The 21,469-nt window shown below is 48.6% G+C and overlaps 2 protein-coding genes across 9 annotated transcripts in view; one reads left to right on the top strand and one right to left on the bottom strand.

Annotated features, from left to right (window-relative positions):
* Gpr107 (G protein-coupled receptor 107) overlaps nucleotides 1-6,155 on the bottom strand; it is a 74,106-nt gene extending 67,951 nt beyond the window's left edge. The window contains exon 1 of the mRNA XM_052182119.1: nucleotides 5,493-6,155. The gene's annotated coding sequence lies outside the window, so the exon portion shown is untranslated. The remainder of the gene's footprint in view (nucleotides 1-5,492) is intronic.
* Nucleotides 6,156-6,251: 96 nt separating this feature from the next.
* Fnbp1 (formin binding protein 1) overlaps nucleotides 6,252-21,469 on the top strand; it is a 113,306-nt gene continuing 98,088 nt past the window's right edge. For 2 of the 8 annotated variants that reach the window (XM_052182112.1, XM_052182110.1), the window contains exon 1: nucleotides 6,252-6,478. In XM_052182112.1, the coding sequence (XP_052038072.1) occupies nucleotides 6,455-6,478 (24 nt within the window). In that variant the 5' untranslated portion in view covers nucleotides 6,252-6,454. The remainder of the gene's footprint in view (nucleotides 6,479-21,469) is intronic. The other 6 variants (XM_052182114.1, XM_052182115.1, XM_052182111.1 and 3 more) reach the window with 5 other exon arrangements.

Here is a 21,469-nt window from a genome sequence, read left to right as displayed (position 1 = left end):
TGTGTATGTGTGTGGTTGGGGAGTGCATGTGAGTGCAAGTTTCCTGGAGGCCAGAAAAGGGTTAGAATCCCTGGTACTGGAAGGTAGTAGTGAGCCCCATGACAGGGGTGCTGGGAACCAGATTCAGGTCCTCTGCAAGAGCAGTGCACACTCTTAACTGCAGAGCTGCCTTTCTAAAATTATTTTTTAAATTATTTATAAAATTATTTATAAAATTATTTTTATACTTTTCTATTTTAAAAAAGGTATCATGCCAGGCAGACATGAAAGCACATGCCTTTAATCTCAGCACTCAGAAGGCAGAGGCAGGTGAATCTCTATAGGTTAGAAACCAGCCTGGTCAACATAGTGAGTTCCAGGACAGCCAGGGTGACATACGTAGTCACCCTGTCTTGATGTCGATGGTGAAGCCGATGACAAGGACGGCGAGGCTGAAGGCGATGGCGATAATGCGGGTCTGGAGAAATGACTCAGTGGTTGAGGGCACTTGCTACTCTTCCAGAGGACACAAGTTCAGTTCCCAGCACCCACATCAGGAAACTCACAACTACCTGTCACTCCAGCTGCAGGAGACCCAGTGTCTTTCTCCGGCCTCCACAGGCACCACACACATACACACATATACACATAAGTAAAAATAATAAAGACCAATACATAATAAAGTTCAATGTCACGTTTTAGAAGGTCTGTCTGTAAATGTGACTAATACTAAAAAGCAGAATGGTCAGATATTCTCAGTTCCTCTTAGTAGTGGTAAAATGTTATGCCAAAGAAGAATATTGTAGTGTCCCTGCAGTAAAAGTTGTACCAGACTTGAAATTGGATCTTTAGGATTCCTTCATTTTTAACCTTGGGAATTATGAGAGAACCATAAGGCCACAGCAATCAGATCTGCTCCGCAGTTTGTGAGAATGTCTGTCTTCATGGTGTGGGGCCCATGCATATGGTTATTTGAAATCCAGAGGAAGGAACATGCAAGACCCCTTATAAAGTCTTTGAAAACTTGGTACAAGGAGTCAGGATGGAATGTACTTCAAACACTGGGTCCCTTCAAGGTGTCACATGTGACCTCTTAGTTTCCAGAAAAGGTCATTTGCGAAACCAGGATGCCGCAACTGCACATCTTGTTGAGTAACAAAACAAGTTATGCCTGCTTTTCCCCATCAGTGCTCTCAAGGGGCGTTAAACCTGGGGCTGACTAGAAAAGCCTGGAGGTCAGGAAGGACAGAGCTCCTAAGCCCCGGCTCAGCTCTGAGCCTCACTCTCTTAATCAAGACCTTTATGGTTTGCAGGATCAGGTCAAAGTTGCTACTGGTAGAAGCCAGGGTTTGAATTCAAATTTGTAGCTTTGGTATAGTGCTATTGATAATATGTAGCCTGGGCTGGGGCAGTTGGAGGAAATAAGTTATAATTGCTGTTTGGTTTTGTTTTTCCTTTTACCAAAGTGTTTATTACATGTATGTATGTAAGAATTGGGGAAGGGACAGATGCCTTCCACGAGGGGGGGGGGGTAGATAGTGTTCAAAATCTGTTTTCACTTTCCGCCACATGAGCCATGGGGATAGAACTCAAGTGGGCAGGTTTGGCTGCAGCTCCTTGGCCTGCTGAAGTGTCCATTGCTCTGTCTTTTTTTTTTTTAAAGATTTATTTATTTATTATATGTAAGTACACTGTAGCTGTCTTCAGACACCCCAGAGGAGTGCATCTGATCTCATTACAGATGGTTGTTAGCCACCATGTGGTTGCTGGGATTTGAACTTAGGACCTTCGGAAGAGCAGTCAGTGCTCTTAACCGCTAAGCCATCTCTCCAGCCCCATTGCTCTGTCTTTTAAGAAAAGTTCTTTGAGACCCCAAAGCTAACACAGTGGAAGGAACCAGAGGCTTATCATCGGGGCCTGGCAGCATCTAGGGGCCACGGCTTCCAGATGCCCTGCAGAGTCTCAGGCATCTCTTGAGACAGAGATGAAACCCTTAAAGCATCTCTTTGGCAAGTGGGAAAATGTCAGTCCAGTGGCTCCAGGACACCTTTGGTGGACTGAAGGTGAGCTGGAGGTGAACCTGAGAATCACTTTCAACTTGGGACACTACAACCTGCTCAATTGGTGGTAATCTGTGTTTCATGAGTTATGGAGTCTTTACAGACCTTTGGAGAACTCAGCAATAGGGTGTTAAAATCTACTTGCAGATGTAAGACTGCACTCACTAGAAAGTTCCTAGATTTATCCTGTTCCTGCTTCTGCTTGGCTGCATACTGGGCTGCAGCTGGCTCTCAATTTACCACAGGTTCACCAACAATTGTGGGCTTACAGGAATACTAAATACAGTTTTTAGACTCAGATCACTTCAAGGCCAGCCTTGGCTACATAGTAAGTTTGAGGTCAGCCTAGACTACATAAGGCCCTGTCTTTAAAAAAAGACAAACAGCACTGGAATACTGGCTCAGTGGTTAAGAGCACTGCATGCTCTTTCCAGCAGTCCTGAGTTCAATTCCCAGCAACCACATGGTGGTTCACAACCATTTGTAATGGGATCCAATGCCCTCCTAGCAACAACAGTGTACTCATATAATAAAACAAATAAAACTTTAAAAAACAAACAAAGCCTGGCAGTGGTGGCACACGCCTTTAATCCCAGCACTTGGGAGGCAGAGGCAGGTGGACCTCTGTGAGTTCGAGGCCACCCTGGGCTACAGAGAGACTCCCAGGACATCCAGGGAGACCCTGTCTGCAAAACAAACAACAACAAAAACCAAACAAACAAAAACCAACCAGTAAGCCAGGCTTGATAGCATGCCCTTTTAATCCCAACACTCAAGAGGCAGAAGCAATCTTGGTGAGTTCAAGACCAGTCTGGTCTACAGAGGGATTTCTAGGCCAACCATAAATGTATGCACAGAATAAAAAAGGGGTGGTGGTAGTAAGTGAGACTTAACTCTATTGTAAGCTGGACAATGGAAAATTTTAAGCTAAAACAGGATAGAAACTATTGAGCAAAACAAAAAACTGTTATTGGGAAAGTTCTGTGCTAGACAACCATCACCTGTCTTGTTCAGGCCTGTGGGTCTGGGTGTAACAGCAGTTTGGAAGACACTGCTTCCTTGCTGTGGCACACAGAGGAAAGGAAACCTGGACCTGTGCCCTCCTTGCTAAGCGCTTTGCAGAACTTTTCTTCTGCATCTGGAGGCCATGAGGTCACCGGTGGATTGTAAGAGGAAACTGAGGCTTGGAAGGGGAAGCTCTGTAGCTGCCTGCAGTGAGCCCTGTGTATCTGGAGAGCAGAGGTGTGAGTCACCAGAGGCCACACACTCAGTAAGGATGGACACTGGGCCCCCAACAATCATAAAACCCAGCCTGCGTCAGACACCCCATGCATCTGCCACTGAACAGGGAGAACTATAAACCCCACGTCGAATGTTCATTAATCCCAGTCAGGTTTAGAACGGACCAAATTCCTGATAGATTTGTCTCTAACTACAGTAATGGTGACTAAAGCAGGAGGATCCCCCACCAAAGTTCTGGGCCGCCTGGGCTAACAGTAAGATCTTGTCTCAGAAAATAAGTACTCAGAAGATTGCTCTACCATCAAGGCTGATGACCTAAATTCAACCCTTGGAACCTGAGCTGTGGAAGGAGAAAACTGACTCCCAAAAGTGGTTCTCTGGCCTCTATGTATGTGCTGTATGTGTGTGCCAACACACACTCATACACACACAACTAAATAAATATATAAATATACTAAGCTTTACAAGGTTGTGGCATGAGCCTTTAATTCATCATCACTTGAGAGACACAGGCAGGTGAATCTCTGTGAGTTCGAGGCCAGCCTGGTCTACAAAGAGTTCCAGAACAGCCAGAGGTGTTACACAGTTAAACCCTGTGGAGGGGGTTGGGGGGGGGAGAGGAAGGAAGGAACGGTTGGTGCCTTAGAGTTAACCCCTTCCGTGCCATCAGTTCATTCAAAGGCAAAGACCACAACTTTGTGACTCAGGGTGGAGCGGGTGTGCAGCTGTGCTGAGGTTGGTATTGCCAGGGTGAGGGCAACCCAGCCAAAGAATCAATACTGCATTTTCTTTCATTTTCTGCAGCTTTTGACTCAAGCATCTTCCAGTTGCCTTCCAGACTTACCCAAGTGAAAGATCCGTACGTACACTGAGTGTGCTCAGTTATCTCGGCTCCCACAGTCCACTGTGGCTTCCAGAGGCTCTGCAACTAACCATTTCTGCTTACTTGCATAAAACGTTTCGTCTTCCGGCCTCTTTCTCTTCTCAGTTCCTTCCGCTTCTTTCTCTTTAGGGCACAGGTTGCTCTACCTCCTGGCGAGCCTATTTTTTCAAGTGGTCATTCTAGTTTTCTGAAGTCAAGATTAGATCATTCTGTGGACGGGAAGGAAACAGCCAACGAGCAGGGAGAGAGGCGAGGTGACAAGGGTGCCAGCAGGCAGGGGCTCCCTAGGGGGGCCGTTTCCAGCTTGGAGCAAATAAAGCCCACTGGCATTGAGGGGGCTAAGTGCGCGTCCACTCCTCCAGAAGACCTGGGTTTGGCTCGTCACGCCCATGAGTGGCTCACAGCCATCTGTAGGTCACTTCCAGGGCCTCCAAGGGCACCAGACATGAACGGTGCACTGATACACATGCGCACAGAACACAAATAGCCCTGCGCCATTGCTAACATTTCCAGGCCCTCCAACTCACGCCAGCCATAAATCTGCCTTGGCGGGGAGGTGGCTGGCACCCTGACTTATATATACATCCCCAGTAGACAGGGAGTAAGTGCTCGGACCTGGTAAATGTGGGAGCAAAATGTTTTAAACAGACACAAAGGATGGAGGCCCTGGCTTGAAACTGACAAAAGACAGACCAAAATAGTTTTGATAGTTGTAACTACCCAGCAAAGGAAGTAGGCGGTCCCGAGGTTAAGGCAAGGTTTCTCAGCCCCACCCCTCCTTCCTTTTTCTTTCTTTCCTTTTCCTTTTGAACCCACTTTATTATCTTGTGCTTATTTTTGTTTTTTGAGACAGAGTCAGTCTCACTAAGTAGCTGGTGGCTTGTAACTCATAGAGATCCACCAGCTTCTGCCCTCATACCACACCATTATTGTTTATGACTGTTATTTTAGTCAAGGTTTCCCTTTGAGGTCCAGGTCATCTTGCTTGGTACTTATCATGTAGCTCAGGTTGGCCTTGAACTTAAAGCAGTCTTCCTACCTCTGCCTCGGGAGTGCAAGTACCCGACGGCACACACTGGGCAGAGATTCACCCTTTAAGGAGAATTAACTTCCTGGTGGAAAAAGATGGAACAGGTTCAGTAGAGCGGGGAGTGGAGAAACGTTTAGAAGAGGGTCATGACTCTGGAAGAGAGGTCTCAGTATTCAGAGAAAGAAAGGTTGTGGAAATAGGACCTGAGAGATTCTGAGGAGACAGTTGGAAGCCCCCAGATTCTCCACAGCATGTGAGAAATGACATTCTGCTGAGCTGTGGAAGAGTTAATACTCACCAGCCACCCACTGGCCAGTTCACCTCTCTTCACACCCCGCTAGGCTCCGACTGGTAGACACTGCCTCCTTTTGGCAGCTAGGGTTCTCCCCCTAGATAGAGGTGAAGTCCGTCCAAAAACACCCAGCCAAAGAGTGCAGCGGCAAGAATTGAACCCTCTAATGTCTCTGTGGGCCCTTCAGAGATTCTGCTGTCCTTCAGCGAGGTAACAACTTCACTGCCGAGATCCCTGACCAAACGGGTAGGAAAAGGCACAGATTATAATTCTCTGGGCGCCCATTCCCTGGGTTCCCGGATCTGTTGGATTGCTGTTCTCCTCAACGTCCTGTGTACACTGTGCACCGACGTCACGGTTCCAGGCCTCACTCCTACGCCCGCTGCCTAGCTCCTTGGGCCTCCAGTGTCTGGGTAGTGGGAGAAGTCACTTCTTGAGCTTCTAAGGTGGGCGTCGGTGGCCACCAGGCGAAAGTTCTGAAATGCAAAGCAGCCCTAGGCGCGGTGGGTAGAAGGCAGAAGGCGATGGAGCGAAGTGATCACCAGCGGCCCAGTCAGCAGACAGAGAGCGCCTTCTCAAGAGAGTTGGGCGAGCTGGCTGCAGAATACCAATGACGTGGACAAGTCCCCAGGGGTTCGCGTCCTTCCAGACCCGCGGGGCAACCGCGCCAAAGGGACTCTGTGGGCGGGACAGTATGCACGAGCTGTCAGTCCGGTCCCGCCCCGTCCCGCCTCTCGTCCCGCCCCACCCCGCCCCTCGGCTCCGGTGCGGGGCGGGCGCGCTGCGGCGGTCGCTGCTGCTGCTTCCTCGGGCCATTTTGCTCCGCGCGGAGCGACGAGAGGTGGCGAGCCGGGGCTAGAGGAGGCGCAGGCCGGAGGAAGCGGCGGGCTTTCCGCATTCGCAGAGTCCGGAGGGCCGCAGCGATCGCCGGCGAAGGGGGTCGGGGACCCCTTCCCGGTCCCTGCACCATGAGCTGGGGCACTGAGCTCTGGGTGAGTGAGGGGCCCGGCCGCGGGCGGCCTGGGCGGGAGGAGCGACGAGGGGCCTCGGCGTGTGTCGTCGCCCAGCAAAGAGGGAACGCGGATCCAGTGGCCCCTGCGGCCTCGGGGCGGCGTGGAGCTGGGTCCGGGCTCCCGACTCCCGGAGCTGCAACCCGCGGGCGTTCCCCGGGGGCGTGGGGCCCGCGCTGTGCCGGGCTGCGTAACTGCGCGCTCCCCTGGCCAGAGCTCTGGGGCCGATCTATACGCTCCGAGGTGCGGGCGGATCCCGCGCTACTCCCGGGGGCGGGGCGGCCTGGCAGGCTCAGGGTTTCGGATCTCGGGTTTGGGGGTGCCGGGAGTGAGGGGTAAGGTCTTCCCTCTGGAAGTGAGGATTTTAGCCCCGAGGCGGTTGGGGCGCACTTGTAATCTTGGAGACAGCTCAGATTCTGAATTTGAGGGGGGCTGCAGTGTTTGGTCTGCAGGGGGATAGCAGTAGGGGAGATCATGAGATAAAACGAAGGGACGATTGCCGGGGACCTGGTTCTTTTCTGCAGCCCAGAGGAAACGGTTTCAAGAGGGGATGACCTCGCAGGGATCCTTCGTTTGGGGGTGCAGGTGGGTTAGTGAGCAGCTTGTGTCTGGAAACGGTCCCATCGAGGGCGATCAGAGGACGCCAGGGCAGCTCTCAGGGCATCTCCGGGAAAGGGAGGCCGTTGGCCGAGGGGCAGGGCCTGTTGTCCTGCCTTCCAATGGACTCGAGCACTTGGGAAAGGCTGGACATAGGCTGGCGGTGGAATGGCCTGGGGGAAGGTGGGGAAGAAACCGCGGTTACTGCACCGAAATGTGCCCGAGCCCAGGCCGTCTCAGAGATGAACTAAGTGCCCGCTGACTACCTTTCTGAATTCCATTTGTGAAGGGTGTGGAGTGGTGTTGCCATCCAAGATGAGGCCAAGAAATGTCACGTCAAAATAAGGTTAGGGCAATTAGGGAAATGCAATGCATCCTTCTTAAATTGTTTTCTTTGCCTTGATGGTTTTTACATAACCATTTCTTAGACTACTGTAGCTTCTGCTAATACTGAAATCCTGGGAGCCCTGGCTGCCAAGATAACTCATTTCATAAACATCCTCTGTCGAAGGGGTTCCCATTCATTCAGCTGTCAGGTGACTGGTGCAAATGCCCGTTTTTGAAAAAAAAAAATGTAACACATAGTTTGAAAGCAACTTGTCCACACCCACATTAGGCAAAACCATTCGCCTATGAGTGCTATTTTCTTTACTAGTTTGTTGGGTGTGTTGTTTGGCCAGTTGATTGGGTTTTTGTTGTTGTTGTTGTTGTTTTTCTCTCTCTCCTGTGGTGAGGGGCACATCAGAAGTCAAGGTTAGCAACAGAATGGAAGTCGGCACGGGTTCAAACAGCAGGACCTAACTCCGAAGGTAGAAAATATTTGGTTCCTGAGTGACTTAGGGCGGTGGTTATTTTGTAGCCGTATTGGTGAAGGTTCTAGCGTTGATCCAGAAGAGGGCAGGGAGCTGGGCCAGAGAGCTGGCAGTATAGCATGGCTGTCCTCCCTGCATCTTTTGGGAGTGGAAGACAGAAAGTCAAACACAGGAGCCACTCCTGGGCTCACACATGTAATCCCCAGCACTGGATTGCTGTGAGTTTGCATCCAGCCTGGGATACATAGTAACTCCGGAATCAGCAGGAGCAGGAAACAAAAAGCTACTGAGGATGTAACCCAGGTAAAATACTTGTCTGGCCTGGACCTGGACAAAGCACTGGAGATTGAACTAGAGGTGGAGAGGAGAGAAGAGAATGCTGGGAAGTATTTTAAATGGTGAGAGATATGAAGTATTTGGATTTAGCTTACTTGATAAATTTATGAGTTTACTTATGGCCAGGAGCAAATTGGCCTACCATATTGTATATGAAGCATATGGCAATAACAAAAAGGGCAGCTTAATTTTTATTTTTTGGGTTTTTTTTTGTTTGTTTGTTTTGTTTTTAAGGCATGCTGAGTACAGGCCTTTGCCTTTGGGTAGCTTACAGTTTAATGGAAGAAACGAGTGAGCCTGTTATGATACTATCAAGAAAAATTAGTGCAAAATGTGTGTTTCAAGGCAAAAATGCTCATTATCAGCTATCTTAAAACAGTTTTCCAGAGAGAGGCAGAGAGAGAGAGAGAGAGAGAGGAGTAAGCCGGCCTATGGGAATGAAGGAAAGCAGAGGTGAAGAAGCCCGCTGTCTCCATCTGTGTCTAGTGGTCAGAAGCTTGGTGATGTCCTGGTGGACAGGGCCAAGGCCCTGATTGAGGGTTTTCCTTACATGGTGGCTTTGGGACCTCGCTGTGGTAATGAGATAATGATGGGTTGCTAAAACCTCACTTGGCAAAATGCTACTTCTAGATGTGATGGCACAGTTTGGGTGGCCGTGAGTGATTAGCAGCAGGTGGTCACTGTGCCCATGACCCACACCCAGCTTAACAGATTTTTTGCAGTCTTGGGACTTTAGTGAAAGTCCGTCAAGGCCCTAAAAAAACTTCTGGTTTCAAACACTTGTTCTAGGTAAAAAAGGCCACTTTTAAGCCACATCCTGCTTTGTTATGGAGAGACACCCTTTTCTTCTAAAAACCCCTTTAAGGCAGAAAGCATTCACAATCTAGGTGAACTTTAAAAAACTGTAAATTGTCAGGAAGTTAGAAAAACTTTTTCGATTTTTCAAGACAGGGTTTCTCTGTGTAGCCCTGACTGTCCTGGAACTCAGTCTGTAGACCAGACTGGCCTCGAACTCAGAAATCAAACCGCCTCTGCCTCCCAAGTGCTAGGATTAAAGGTGTGCGCCACCACCGCCTGGCTAGAAAAGCTTGTATCAAGAGTGTAATAAAGCCAGGCCTGCTAGCTCTGGTCTGTAATCCCAGCTAGTGGGAGGCAGAGACAGAAGGACTGAATGTTCAAGGCCCACCTGAGCAACTTACAGTGAGTTTATGTCAAAAATTTACAACACAGAAAGGGGTGGGGCCATAACTCCGTGGTAGAGAACTTGCATAGCACACGGGAAAGCCTGGGTTCTGTCCCTGGTACTGGGGTTTGGGGGAGACAATGTATGAATGGCAGGTTTTAATTAATTAATTAATTAATTAATTTATTTATTTATATGTTTTGTTTGAGACATGCTCTAAGCGAAGTTTATTGTGTAGACAGGCTGGCCTCTAACTCACAGAGATCCTCCTGTCTCTGCCTCTACCTCCTTTGACAGCAGTTTTTAAAGTGATTAGGTTACTGCTGAAACCTGATTGCTTCATCTAGCACGTGGCGGGAGGCACTGGGTTCATCTCCAGTGTGGCAAAAAGAGAAAAAGGGAGATCAGTTAATTACAAATTTCAGCAGTCTTCCTGTAATTAATTGGGTTATAATAAATCATTTCTGTAATTCCATAACATTGAACAACTGCTAAGTTCAAATGGCCCGAGCCTTGCTGCTGTGAGCGCCTTGTACAGGCTGGAGGGTGACATTTTCCTCCCTGACAGCATATGCTCATCTGGGACACCAAAATCTCAAGGGACTTGTCGCATTTCTACAAAAGATTCACCAAAACAGAGCTGGGCGTAGGTAGCTCATCGGTGCTTGTTTAGCGTATGTAAGACCCTGAACTAGATTGCTGTGTGTGTGATGTATATATTATATATATAGCTATTGACGTGTATATGTATTATATGTAATATTAAGTGTTTTTTATATATGTATACATATACTTAGACATAAGCATTTCTAGAACAGTTTGAGATTCCCAGAAAAACTGAGTAGTAAGTAATAGAGAGATTGTCACCTCCCCTGTGCTCTTTGTCCCCAAATGAACACTGGCTATGTTTCTCTTTCATTCCCTACACATGTGCTTTGGCACACACTCCCACTCCCACCACACACGCATAAACACACACACATATGCAAATATGAAAATTGTCTTTGAAAAGCAATTTCTTTTCTGTGGTTCATGGTACTTGGGCCTGGTAGCTCCAGGAATTATGTTAGGGCACTTTATAATGTGTTAAGGCGTTAAACTAGGCAATACTGATTCTTTTTCTGAGGCTTAACAGAGTCTGTTTTGGGAGCAGTGGGAACTCTGCTGCCCTGGACTTGTAAATGGGAGTAGATAGAACATTAACAGCCAGTCACGGTCCTTCCCAGTGCCCTGGCCTTTATTTACCCTTCACAAGTTTCCGTTTGAGCTGAGCACAGCAAGGCCACCGGCACAAATTCAGCCACCTCTACTTCTTCCTCAGGACAAGCTTTGCACCCAGCCCTTCTGGTTAGCAGAAATGAAGCAAAGCCAGCACCCAGGCAGACCAGGGACCTACACATCCTGCAGTTTGTAAATCAGTTCTGAAACCATGGATGCACTGTGTCTGGGCTAGGGAGAGCATGCTCTGGGACTTCTACATCTGCTGCCCATGCCAACTGCGGGGCTCTCGGGAGCTCACGCCTGGCCTTCCGTGAGCTGGTGAGCCGTGGAAAGGACTGAGGCTCCGGCATCCCCGGCTCAGCCCCATGCAAGTTTCCCGGCAAGCATAGCTCACAGCCCCCGCCCACACGTAAGAATAAGGCTTTATTTTGACACTGAAAAATTGCACACTACCAAGAATACACAGATGCCCTGGGGAATTAATCTAATTAGACTTTAGAATGTGGGTGTGAAGTCATCAGGAATTTGTATGGAAATATTTGTTTCCTGTTTTAGTACCCCAAATGAGCTAGGCTCCGAGTGTAATAAAACACTTTAATTCCTAAAGGCCAAGTCTTGCACTATTTAGCTTAGGCTGGGTTAGAACTCATGATACAGCCTGAACTTTTCCCCTCTCAGAAAGCCTCCTGCTTCAGCTTCTCAGGTGTTGGGATCACACCCGGCAGAATAGCCACCTGACTCTTGCAGGTTTCTCTCTGACTTCCACACGCAAACTGTAACACAGGCGCTCCTGACACACAGACAAATTAGTGGAAAAAGAAACAGTGACATCATACAAGCTGGGGGAGAGGGAGAGAGGTTTCCGTTAGGACAGACGGCCCTAGTCATGGGAATTGTGGCTTGTTTGTTTGTTTGGTGGTATTGTTTTGTTTTGTTGTTTTGTTGTCCTATTTTTATTTTTGGCTTTTCAAGACAGGGTTTCTCTGTGTAGCCCTGGTTGTCCTGGAACTCACTCTGTAGACCAGGCTGGCCTCAAACTCACAGAGATCCGCCTGCCTCTGCCTCCCAAGTGCTGGGATTACAGGTGTGGCCACCACGCCCTGCATGATCTCTCACCTCTCTCCTCCTATTCTTCCTCCTTCTCCACCTCCACCTCCTCTTCCTCTTCTTCCTCCTCCCCCTTTCCTGTTCTCCCTCTTCTTTTTTCTTTTTCCTTTATCTGTATAATTTTTTTTTTTTTGAGATAGAGTCTCATGTAACTCAGGCTGCCCTGAACTTATCACTTATCAGACCTGGAGTCTGAGCTCTGAGATTACAGACTTCCACCAGCATTCGAGGTTCTGTGCAGCGCTGGGGTTGGAAGCCTGGGCTTCCTGCATTACTAGCAAGCGCTCTACCAACTGAGCCGCATCCCCAGCCACGGGTCACTCAGCCCAGTCCCTGCAATCTTGCACGCATACTTCCCTTTGCATCTCTTCCTTTTCTAAACCTGGCTTCTAATTGCCTCAACTGTGCAGACCCGTGACATCCCACGCACTGCTCCAGGACCTTAATGGCTGCTGAAGAGAGGCGGTCCTGATGGCCATCTGTTGAAGGCTTCCAAGTCCCAGGAGCTGTGGGAACATCCCAGCCACACCCTTGCACTCCCCAATAAGGACTTGATGGGCCAAGTTCCACCTGTGGCAGGTTTATCCTGGGAAGGAGATAGAGATGCTTCCAGAAGTGTGCGAGGCCTACGGCAGGAGTGGGGGGTTGGGGTGTGTCACTCTGTGGCAGGAAACCAGCAGGTCACCATGCTGTCCTCTAACCAGCCATCGGGGAGATCCGGGTAGAGACTCTTTTCAGAGAGGCTTACATTGAGCAGAAGTGGTCACCATCTGCCCCCAAGAAGAACATGACTTTGACCTTCATCTTCATTACTTCTTGCCTAGGATGATGGTGTGGGATCAAGGCCTTGACTTAGCCTTGTTGAGACAAAGCCCAGAGAGGCTGCTTGTCATAGGCTGAGCAGCCCGGCAGTGAGTCCATTTTTGGCGCCTCTTCTCATGGTCAGGCAAGAGGGTGAAACATCTTACCCAAGATCACAGAGTAGTAAGTAGAGATTTATTCTCAGAATGCTCGATCTGTGGCAGTGTGAAATAGTTTCATTTATGTATTCAGTGCTGAGGACAAACCCAGGGCCTCTCACACGCTATGCAGACACTCTACTGTGTCAACCCTAGTGCTCTCCCCTTTAAAATTAACAAAATAATAATGCTGGGCAGTGGTGGCACACGCCTGTAATCCCAGCACTTGGGAGGCAGAGGCAGGTGGATTTCTGAGTTCGAGGCCAGCCTGGTCTACAGAGTGAGTTCCAAGACAGCCAGGGAGGGCTACACAGAGAAACCCTATCTCGAAAAGCCAAAGTAAATACATACATACATACATACATACATACATACATACATACATACATATATACATACATACCATTTCTATTAACTTTGTATGTGTACGTAAGGGGTGCACGTGCACCAAGGCAGGAGGGAGGTCAGAGGACCAGCAGTTGAGGTCAGCTCTCTCCTTCCATTGTGTGGTTCCTGGAATCAAACTCAGGTCTCCAAGCTTGGAGGCAGGCCCCTTCACCCACGCAGCCATATCACTGGCCCAAAAAATTATGTGTAAGCCAGGCCTAGTGGCTCCCAGTTGTGATCCCAACACTCTAGAGGGTGAGACAGGCGGACCTCTGCAGAGTCAGCCTGGGCTCCATCCACAGTAAGACTGCCTTACAAAGCAAACAAAACAACTGTTTATTGTTTCAGCAGTTCGCTTTGTTCTCTCTCTCTGTCTCTCTCCCTCTCTCCCTCTCTCCCTCTCTCTCTCTCTCTCTCTCTCTCTCTCCCCTTTGGGCGTTTTAATATAGAAAATTTCAAATAAACATATAGTAGAGAAAATAATATCAGGAACCCCACCCCTGCCACACATGCGCCCCATCATCCAGGCTCAGGAATGGCAGGGCTCTGCCACCGGTGCCATTTGGTACCCAGTATTCTTGTAGGGTTCTCTCCCAAACACCATGCCGCTTTCCTGGCTTTCTGGAGAACCAAGCCCAGACCCCTCATTCTCCCCATAGCTTAAAATCTGGAGAGCCAGAATCGATAACTAGCTCTTCAGAGGAAAGGAGAAGATATTAAGCATGTCTTCCCAGAACCTAACAGCTAGTTAGTTCCCTTTTGTAGCTGAGTCCCAGGCAGGTGGACTCCCTCCCTCCCTCCTTCCTTCCCTCCCTCTCTCCCTTGTGAGAGCTGCCCCTCCCATGTAAATGAAAGTTTCTCTTTCTGGCCCCAAGTCACCCAGTCAGCATGCAAAGCTTGCAACTGTGTTACCCGCCCTCACCTGCATCTCTTTCCCCAGCTTCTGTTTCCCTTGTCAGTGAAGCAGGCTTGGTTCCCTGAAACATGTTTGGTTGACACGTTTTTTTAAATATTCTTCCAAGTCCTGTGGAGATGGCTCAGAAGTTAAGACCACTGGCTAGTTACAGCCACCCATAACTCCAGTCCCATCAGAATCCAGTGCTCTCTTTGGATTCTGAGGGCCCTGTATATACATGGAGGACAGACAGGCAAAACAATGACACATAAAATAAAAATAGATGCCCCCTCCTCTTCCCCAGAGATTTACCCCTACCCATTTTTTCTTTTTTTTTTCTTTTCTTTTTCTTTCTTTCCTTTTTCTTTTCAGAGTTCAGTAAGATGTCCAGACTGACCTTTAGCTCTGTAGGCCAGGCTACTTGTTGCTTGAATCTTCTGCCTCCACCTTTCCTGTAGTTGGCATTAGAGGGTTGTGCCCTTGGACCTGGCTCATGCAGTATTTGACACCACCATTATTGTTATTGAGAAGCCGAGGTCTGGCTAACTGCTGTGGGCTGCAGACCTGGGGGATGGGCATGGTTGCCGATGAAGCCTGGGGCTGTCCCTTGTCCAGCAAGCCTCTCAAATTTTCTTCTTTCCTCTCTCCCCCAGCCCCCACTTTTTTTGTTTGTTTGGTTTTGGTTTTAATTGGTTTTGGTTTTTTGAGACAGGATTTCTCTATATAGCTCTGGCTGTCCTGGAACTCACTTTGTAGACCAAGCTAGCCTTAAATTCACAGAGAGCCACCTGCCTCTGCCTCCCGAGGGCTGGCATTAGAGGCGTGTGACACAATGCCTGGCTCCACTTTGTTTTCAAATACAAGGTTGTGTTTGTTTGGTCTTTCTTCTGCTGCATGCTTGTATGTGTGCCCCGAGTGCTGGTGCTGGAAAGGACTGGAGGACCGACCGGTGGGCATCAGACCTCCCGCAGCTGGAGTTGCGGACGCTTGTGAACAGCCTGGTACAGGTGCTGGGAACTGATCCTGGTTCTTCTGCAAGAGCAGTAAGCTCTCTAACAGCTGACCATCTTTTGTGAGAACCCTGTTTCTCATGAGTGGTGGGTAAGTCTTCCCCCTAAGGATCCCATCCTGCAGACTTTATTCCCTAATGTAAAGAAATTAGTTCACATGGGTCTTGGCCAAAGTAGTAGAAAGGTTGTTTTTTGGTTTTTTGGTTTTTTTGGTTTTTTTGGTTTTTTTGGTTTTTTGGTTTTCTAACAGAAATGGTTTAAAAGCATTTTTAATTAAATTGTGGGTTTTCTAGATGTCATATGTAAGGCTTTCAAAGTTTTGGTCTTTTTGTTTCTGTGATGCTTGCATACACATGCATGTGTATGTGTTATATGTGTGAATATATATGTGCAGGCCAGAGGTTGACTTCATATGTCTTTGTAAGTCACTCTTGACTCCTCCCCCCCTTTTTTTCCCCGTTTTTGAGGCAAGGTCTCTCTCTGAACCCTGCGTCAGCTGGACTGGCAGATGCCTATCTCTGGCACCTCTCATGGCTTCTCTCCAGTGAAAGGATCACGAGTGACTTTGCCCCTTGACTTAAATTGATACTTTGCATGTGTTAACAATAAAATACAATAACCTGATATTAGGCTGGGTGTGGGGGGTCATGCTTGTGGTCCCAGCTGGTGGGAGTGGAGTCAGGGGGATCTGAAGTTCCCCAGCATTTTGCCTGCACACAGAGTTTGAGGACAGCCAAGACAGGAAACCCTGTCTAAGAAAACCAACACCAAAACAAAACCAACTGAGCTGGGAAAAGGCCTGCAGGTCATTGTTTTATGCCACAGGCTAGTTCTTTAGAGGGCATAGCACCATGTGATTTTCCTTTTATTTAAAGAAATAAAATGAGTCGGGCGGTGGTAGCACACGCCTGTAATCCCAGCACTTGGGAGGCAGAGGCAGGCAGATTTCTGAGTTCAAGGCCAGCCTGGTCTACAGAGTGAGTTCCAAGACAGCCAGGGCTATACAGAGAAACCCTGTCTCGAACAAACCAAATCCAAAAATAAATAAATAAATAAATAAATAAATAAATAAATAAATAAATAATGGGCCCTCAAACCACTACACAGAGTTCTGCAGAACAGGCCCAGACCTGGCCTCGCTCACAGAACACTGGGGTTCAGTTTCTGGCACCCCCAGCTCACAGCCATCTCTGTAAGTCCAATTCCAGGGGATTTAAATGGACACCTGCACATGTGGGGCGCACACACAGATGCTCAGGAACATACTCGTAAAGCAAATAAATAAAAACTCACTATACTAAGATTTACTGCATACTTCGGTCTACCAAATGTATAAATTTATTTTATCCTGAAGGTTAATAGTTCTCTTAGGCTATTTTTACCACTTTAAAAAACAGATACTTAAGTCACATTCTTTCTCCCCCCACAAAGCTGGGTATTTGCCACTTGAGACATCTAATAAATTATTCTGCATATCAGCTTAGCTCAGGATCGATTTCTTCTCAACAAAGATAACTAAGATTTAAAAATATTTACTTTAGGAAAGATATACGTGGAAATTCCTGTAAGTGTTTAGACAAAGACATTTGGATTGCCTGATGTCAGTATATAAATAGAAACTTCACCGTGGCTTTGAATTTTTTAAATTATCTTTGTGTGCGCAAGTGTGTGTGTGTGTGGTCAGAGCAGGACCCTGGTGTTTGGGGTTTTTTTTCTATTTCTTACCACCTTCCTTGACACAGGGTCTCATTGAATCTGAAGCATCCCACCTTTCAGGCCAGACTGTGTGGCCAGCAATCTCCTGAGATCTGCCTCTGATATCTGTGGGCACACTAGGGATTCAAACTCAGGTCTTTCTTTATGCTTGCACAGCTGGCACTTGTACCCACTGAGCCAGTACCCAGCCCCGTGTGTGATGATCTTAATTGCCATTATTCTGGGCAATGTCAGTGGGGGAAAAAAAATGAGATGTCAACACCATAGACCAGAAACAAAGTGAAGTTAATCTGGCCATGAGCCAGGTCGGAGAAGCAGCTGTGTTGTGCATGTGAGGTACTTGTGTAACTTGTGTAACCCTCACATTATTTATTTTTGAGCAACTACTGAGCGTATTGAGACACAGTTTTTGCCCTCAAATGGTGTAGGGTGTGATAGGAAGGCAGGCAGGAAATGACACCCGATGCAGGCTGGAGAGATGGCCCAGAAGCTCAGGCTTGCTCTAGACGAGACCCTCTATTTTGGTTCCAAGAACTGGCTGCAGGCTTACAGAAGCTCCGGGAAGTCTGACGCCCTCTACTGGCTTCTGCAAGCACTACACACAAGCGGTGCATACACATATGCACAGGCGAGCATTCACAGGCAGAAAATAAAAGAGAAACGAGAGGGCGGGGCTCTTTTGGGAAAGAGTTCCCATCCTGGTGGAGTGCTGAAGGGCTAGTCGGTTGTGAAGGAAGTATGAGCAGGTTGGGTGGAGGCCACACTACCTTTCAGGAAGAGGAAGTAAGGCTCTGAAGCGTGAGAGAGAACACCAAGCTCTCTGCTGAGCCAGTCATGCTGTAGGGTTGTAAGAGGGGCCTGAGAGAGTACAGTGTAGCCAAAGCCACACAGGGCCGTGGCTTCCCCTTCAGAGCATGTTCGATGGCTTTCAGCTGCAGGTAGCTAGCCAGGCACCTAATCTTACTCCTCATCAGTAGAGCACAAAACTCCAGCTTGGACTAGGGAGCTATCCCAGTGGGTGAGAGCCCTTGCCGTAGGAACAGAAGGACCCGAGGTCACACCCGCAGAGGCCATGTAGAAAGCCAGGCATGGTTGCACAGGGTTAGGGTTAGGCGACAGGAAGATCACTGGGTCTAGCAGCAGGTTCAGTGAGAGACACTGACTTAGGAGCAAGAGTGATTGGATAGGAGATCTCTGGTCCTCCTGGCCTCCACACACAAGCACTGTCTACACACATGTGTGTACATGCATGGCCTGCCACGGCTCTTCCCTGTCTTCTCTGCTGTGCTGCTCACACAGCCTTGGTGGGGTTACCAGCCTCTGCTCCCCAGCTCTTTCAACCTAAAAGGCTTCTGTGTTTTCAGCTCGCCTGGGGGTGACTCATACTAACCAAATCCCCAAGACTGCCGGATAACACAGGATGCAAACTGAAACTCCACGAGAGTGGGAGGCCAGAGGTGCCAGCCTGTGCACTCCTTCCCTGGGGGCTGATCTATGTGGAAAACTAGATTCTGTATTGAGTTTCCTGGAGAGCATAAAGCCCAGACAGGATCTGATGAGTTGAATAGCTGTGACAGCAAGCGAGGGCGCCTGAAGCTCCTCTGGCCTGGGCAGGGTGGGGCTGTTGACAGGGAGAGCAGGCAGACTCTTCCTTAGCTGCTACGGGATGACTGTCCCCCAAGCCAACTGCAGTGCACTTCTCTCTGATCATTCTCCTTCAGCCTTTATCCAATTCTGCATCTCCCAGATTAGCCGCAGTTATCCTGGGTCTAACACTGCATCATCTGACCTGCTCCAGCACTTCCCAGATCCGGCAGAGCCCAGGGTCTACCGGCTGACCCAATTTTTAAACAAAAGATTTATTATTTGTTCTTTCCTTCTTTCTTTCTTTCTTTCTTTCTTTCTTTCTTTCTTTCTTTCTTTCTTCCTTCCTTCCTTCCTTCCTTCCTTCCTTCCTTCCTTCTTCCTTCCTTTCTTTCTTTGAGACAAGGTCTCCTTGGATGGCCACAAATTCATAGAGATCCACCTATCTCTGCCCCCGATTGCTGAAATTAAAAGAATATGAAACCACAGATTGATTTCTTTTTCTTTTTCTTAGGGGGTGGTGGTGGTGGTGGTGGTGGTGGTGGTGGTGGTTGAGGCAGGGTTTCTCTGTGTAGCCCTGGAACTCACTGCCTCCCAGTGCTGCGATCAAAGGCATGCACCTTCAGTGCCCGACTGCGACACACACACACACACACACACACACTCCACACTGGGTAGGCGTTGTCCTTGAAAAGAGAAAAGGGTGGGGACCCACTGGTAGAAATCTGGGAACTCTGATGGGTGGTGGAGACCTTTCTAAGTTGTCAGGATGACAGGGGCTCTAGAGAGTAGGAAACAGTGGATAGCTGGGGTGTGCTTGCTGGAGGGAACAGACCCTTGCATCCGGAAGTCAGGGAGGGGTCCAGGTTGGACCATCATAAAACAGAGATTAAGACAGTAGAGGTGGAAGGTTTTCACAGGCTCAGTCCTCTGAATGCCAGTGTCTAACTTGAGATTGTCACATGGTGAATTGTCACTGTACTGTTCTTCATAGCCACTGTGAGACATTTGTTTTAAGTTAGGGCTTGGCTTTCAGATGGGTGGCTTCCAAGTCGTGAGGGGACAGTTAGCACAAATGGCCACTGGTGAGCATTGTGCTTTGGGTAGCACTGAGCGATGAATGTCGGGAGAATTCCACCCGCAGTCCATTAGAGCATCAGTTGAAGGCTGCCCACAGCCTGCTTCTGACTTACAAGATGGATAGAATTTAGAACTATTCAGTTCTCACCTGGATGACTGATAGCCTTGTTACCCAGGCCTAATACTGTTTAATTTTCCTCTTGACAACTTGTGAAAGAAATCTGATTTTGAGAGCTCACCTCATGTGGCCAACAAATTCTATTTTGCAAAGACAGCCACAAGCCTGACTCTGTCTCACAGGCTCCTCTTCCAGGGCCCCGCCCACTGAGTACTGCAAGGGGCCTTATATCCCTTCTCTTGGGATGCAGACAGGACTCTGGGACTTTTTTACTGATGTGTGTTGTGGAAGTAATGCCATATGATTTCTGAGGAAGGATTATAAAGAAGACATCTGCTTTGGCCTGGCTATTTTGAACTTCTTTCTGTTGGGGGTTCATTGTTTCTCTTTGGTGTTTTGTTTTAAGACAAGGCCTCATTTTGCAGCTTTGGCTGTCCTGGAACTCACAGAAATCCACTTGCCTCTGCCTTCTAAGCGCTGGGCTCAAACGTGTGCAGTGTGCCACTGTACTGGCTGGTTGTGTGTGTCAACTTGACACAGGCTGGAGTCATCACAGAGAAAGGAGCTTCAGGTGAGGAATTGCCTCCCTGAGATTCAGCTGTGGGGCATTTTCTCTGTTGGTGATCAAAGAGGGTAGGGCCCCTTGTGGGTGGTGCCATCCCTGGGCTGGTAGTCCTGGGTTCTATAAGAAAGCAGGCTGAGCAAGCCAGGGGAAGGAAGCCAGTAAGTAGCACCACTCCATGGCCTCTGCATCAGCTCCTGCTTCCTGACTTCCTTTGGTGATGAACAGGAAGTGTAAGCTGAATAATCCCTCCCCTCCCCAACTTGCTTCTTGGTCATGATGTTTTGTGCAGGAATAGAAACCCTGACTAAGACAGCCACCATACCTGGCCTTTTTGTGCGTCTGTTTTTGGAGCCAAGGTAGGTTAAGCTGGCCTGGAACTTCTGTTCTGCCCAGGCTGGTCCTGAACTCTTGACAGTCCTCCTTCCTAAGTCTCTTGTTTGCTTGGATTGTTAAGTGTAGGCCACCACACCCAGCTAATTGTTGTTGTTGTTGTTGTTGTTACTATTATTGTCCTTGCTATTATTATAAGGTTTTTGCAGACTGTGTGGTCTTGCTCAGCAGCCTGCCTCTGGAACCAGGTCCATGGCTCCTCTCCAGTTACAAACTTGCTGAGTCATTTTGAACAGGACATTCAACCTGGGTTTCTTTAGCTGCTGAATGGGACACGGTGAAGTCGGCCAGAGAGGACGATTGAGAAGACCGGTGTGTTTTATAAAGTCAAGGAGATGTTCTGTAGAGCGCAGTGTGGTGAGGCGGGAGGGGTGCGGTATCCCTCCCCCTGGGGGAGCCCTTGGACAGGCAGGCCTAGTATAGAATAGCGTTTATATAAGGTACAGAAAGGGGAGTTGAGAATGGGAGGGGGGTGAGAGAAGGGAGGGGGAAGGAAGAGGCTGGGCAGAACACTTGCAGGGGAGAGGGGAGAGGAGAAAGAGGTCAGGGAGAGAAGAGAGAGTGAAGGGAGGTCAAACAGTCCCTTTCAGAGCGTGTCAGGTCTACCTGGCTGTTGCTAGGTAACGGTTGGGTGGAGCCTGGAAGGATTGCTAACAAAGAGGGCAGAAAAAAAAGACATATATATGTCTGTGTGTGTATTGTGTGTGCGTGTGTGTGTAGAGAGAGGGGCGTGTAAAAACCCGGAACAAATGGCTAGCTGAGGCACCTACTAACGCGTCAGAGTGGATGCTGGCCAGCTTCCCGTCAACAGTCAGTACCTGTGGCTCCTCCCAGCACTTCTGCCCCGCCCCCTACTCTCTCCCAGAGCCTGGGTTTCCCTCCCCACCCCCAGCCTCTCTCCTGTCCAAAAGGCAGCCATTTTGGCTCTGCCCTGGCGGGGCCTCTTGGTCCAAGGCCTCTCCGCACTCACTCTATGGCCCTGGCTCAGTCTGCTGGCCATGTTTGTTCACTCT

Source organism: Apodemus sylvaticus, chromosome 5, assembly GCF_947179515.1.
Source record: "Apodemus sylvaticus chromosome 5, mApoSyl1.1, whole genome shotgun sequence".
In the NCBI taxonomy this organism is placed as follows: Eukaryota; Metazoa; Chordata; class Mammalia; order Rodentia; family Muridae; genus Apodemus; species Apodemus sylvaticus.
The sequence above is the reverse complement of the archived record's forward strand: the minus strand, read 5'-3'. Positions and strand labels throughout refer to the sequence as shown.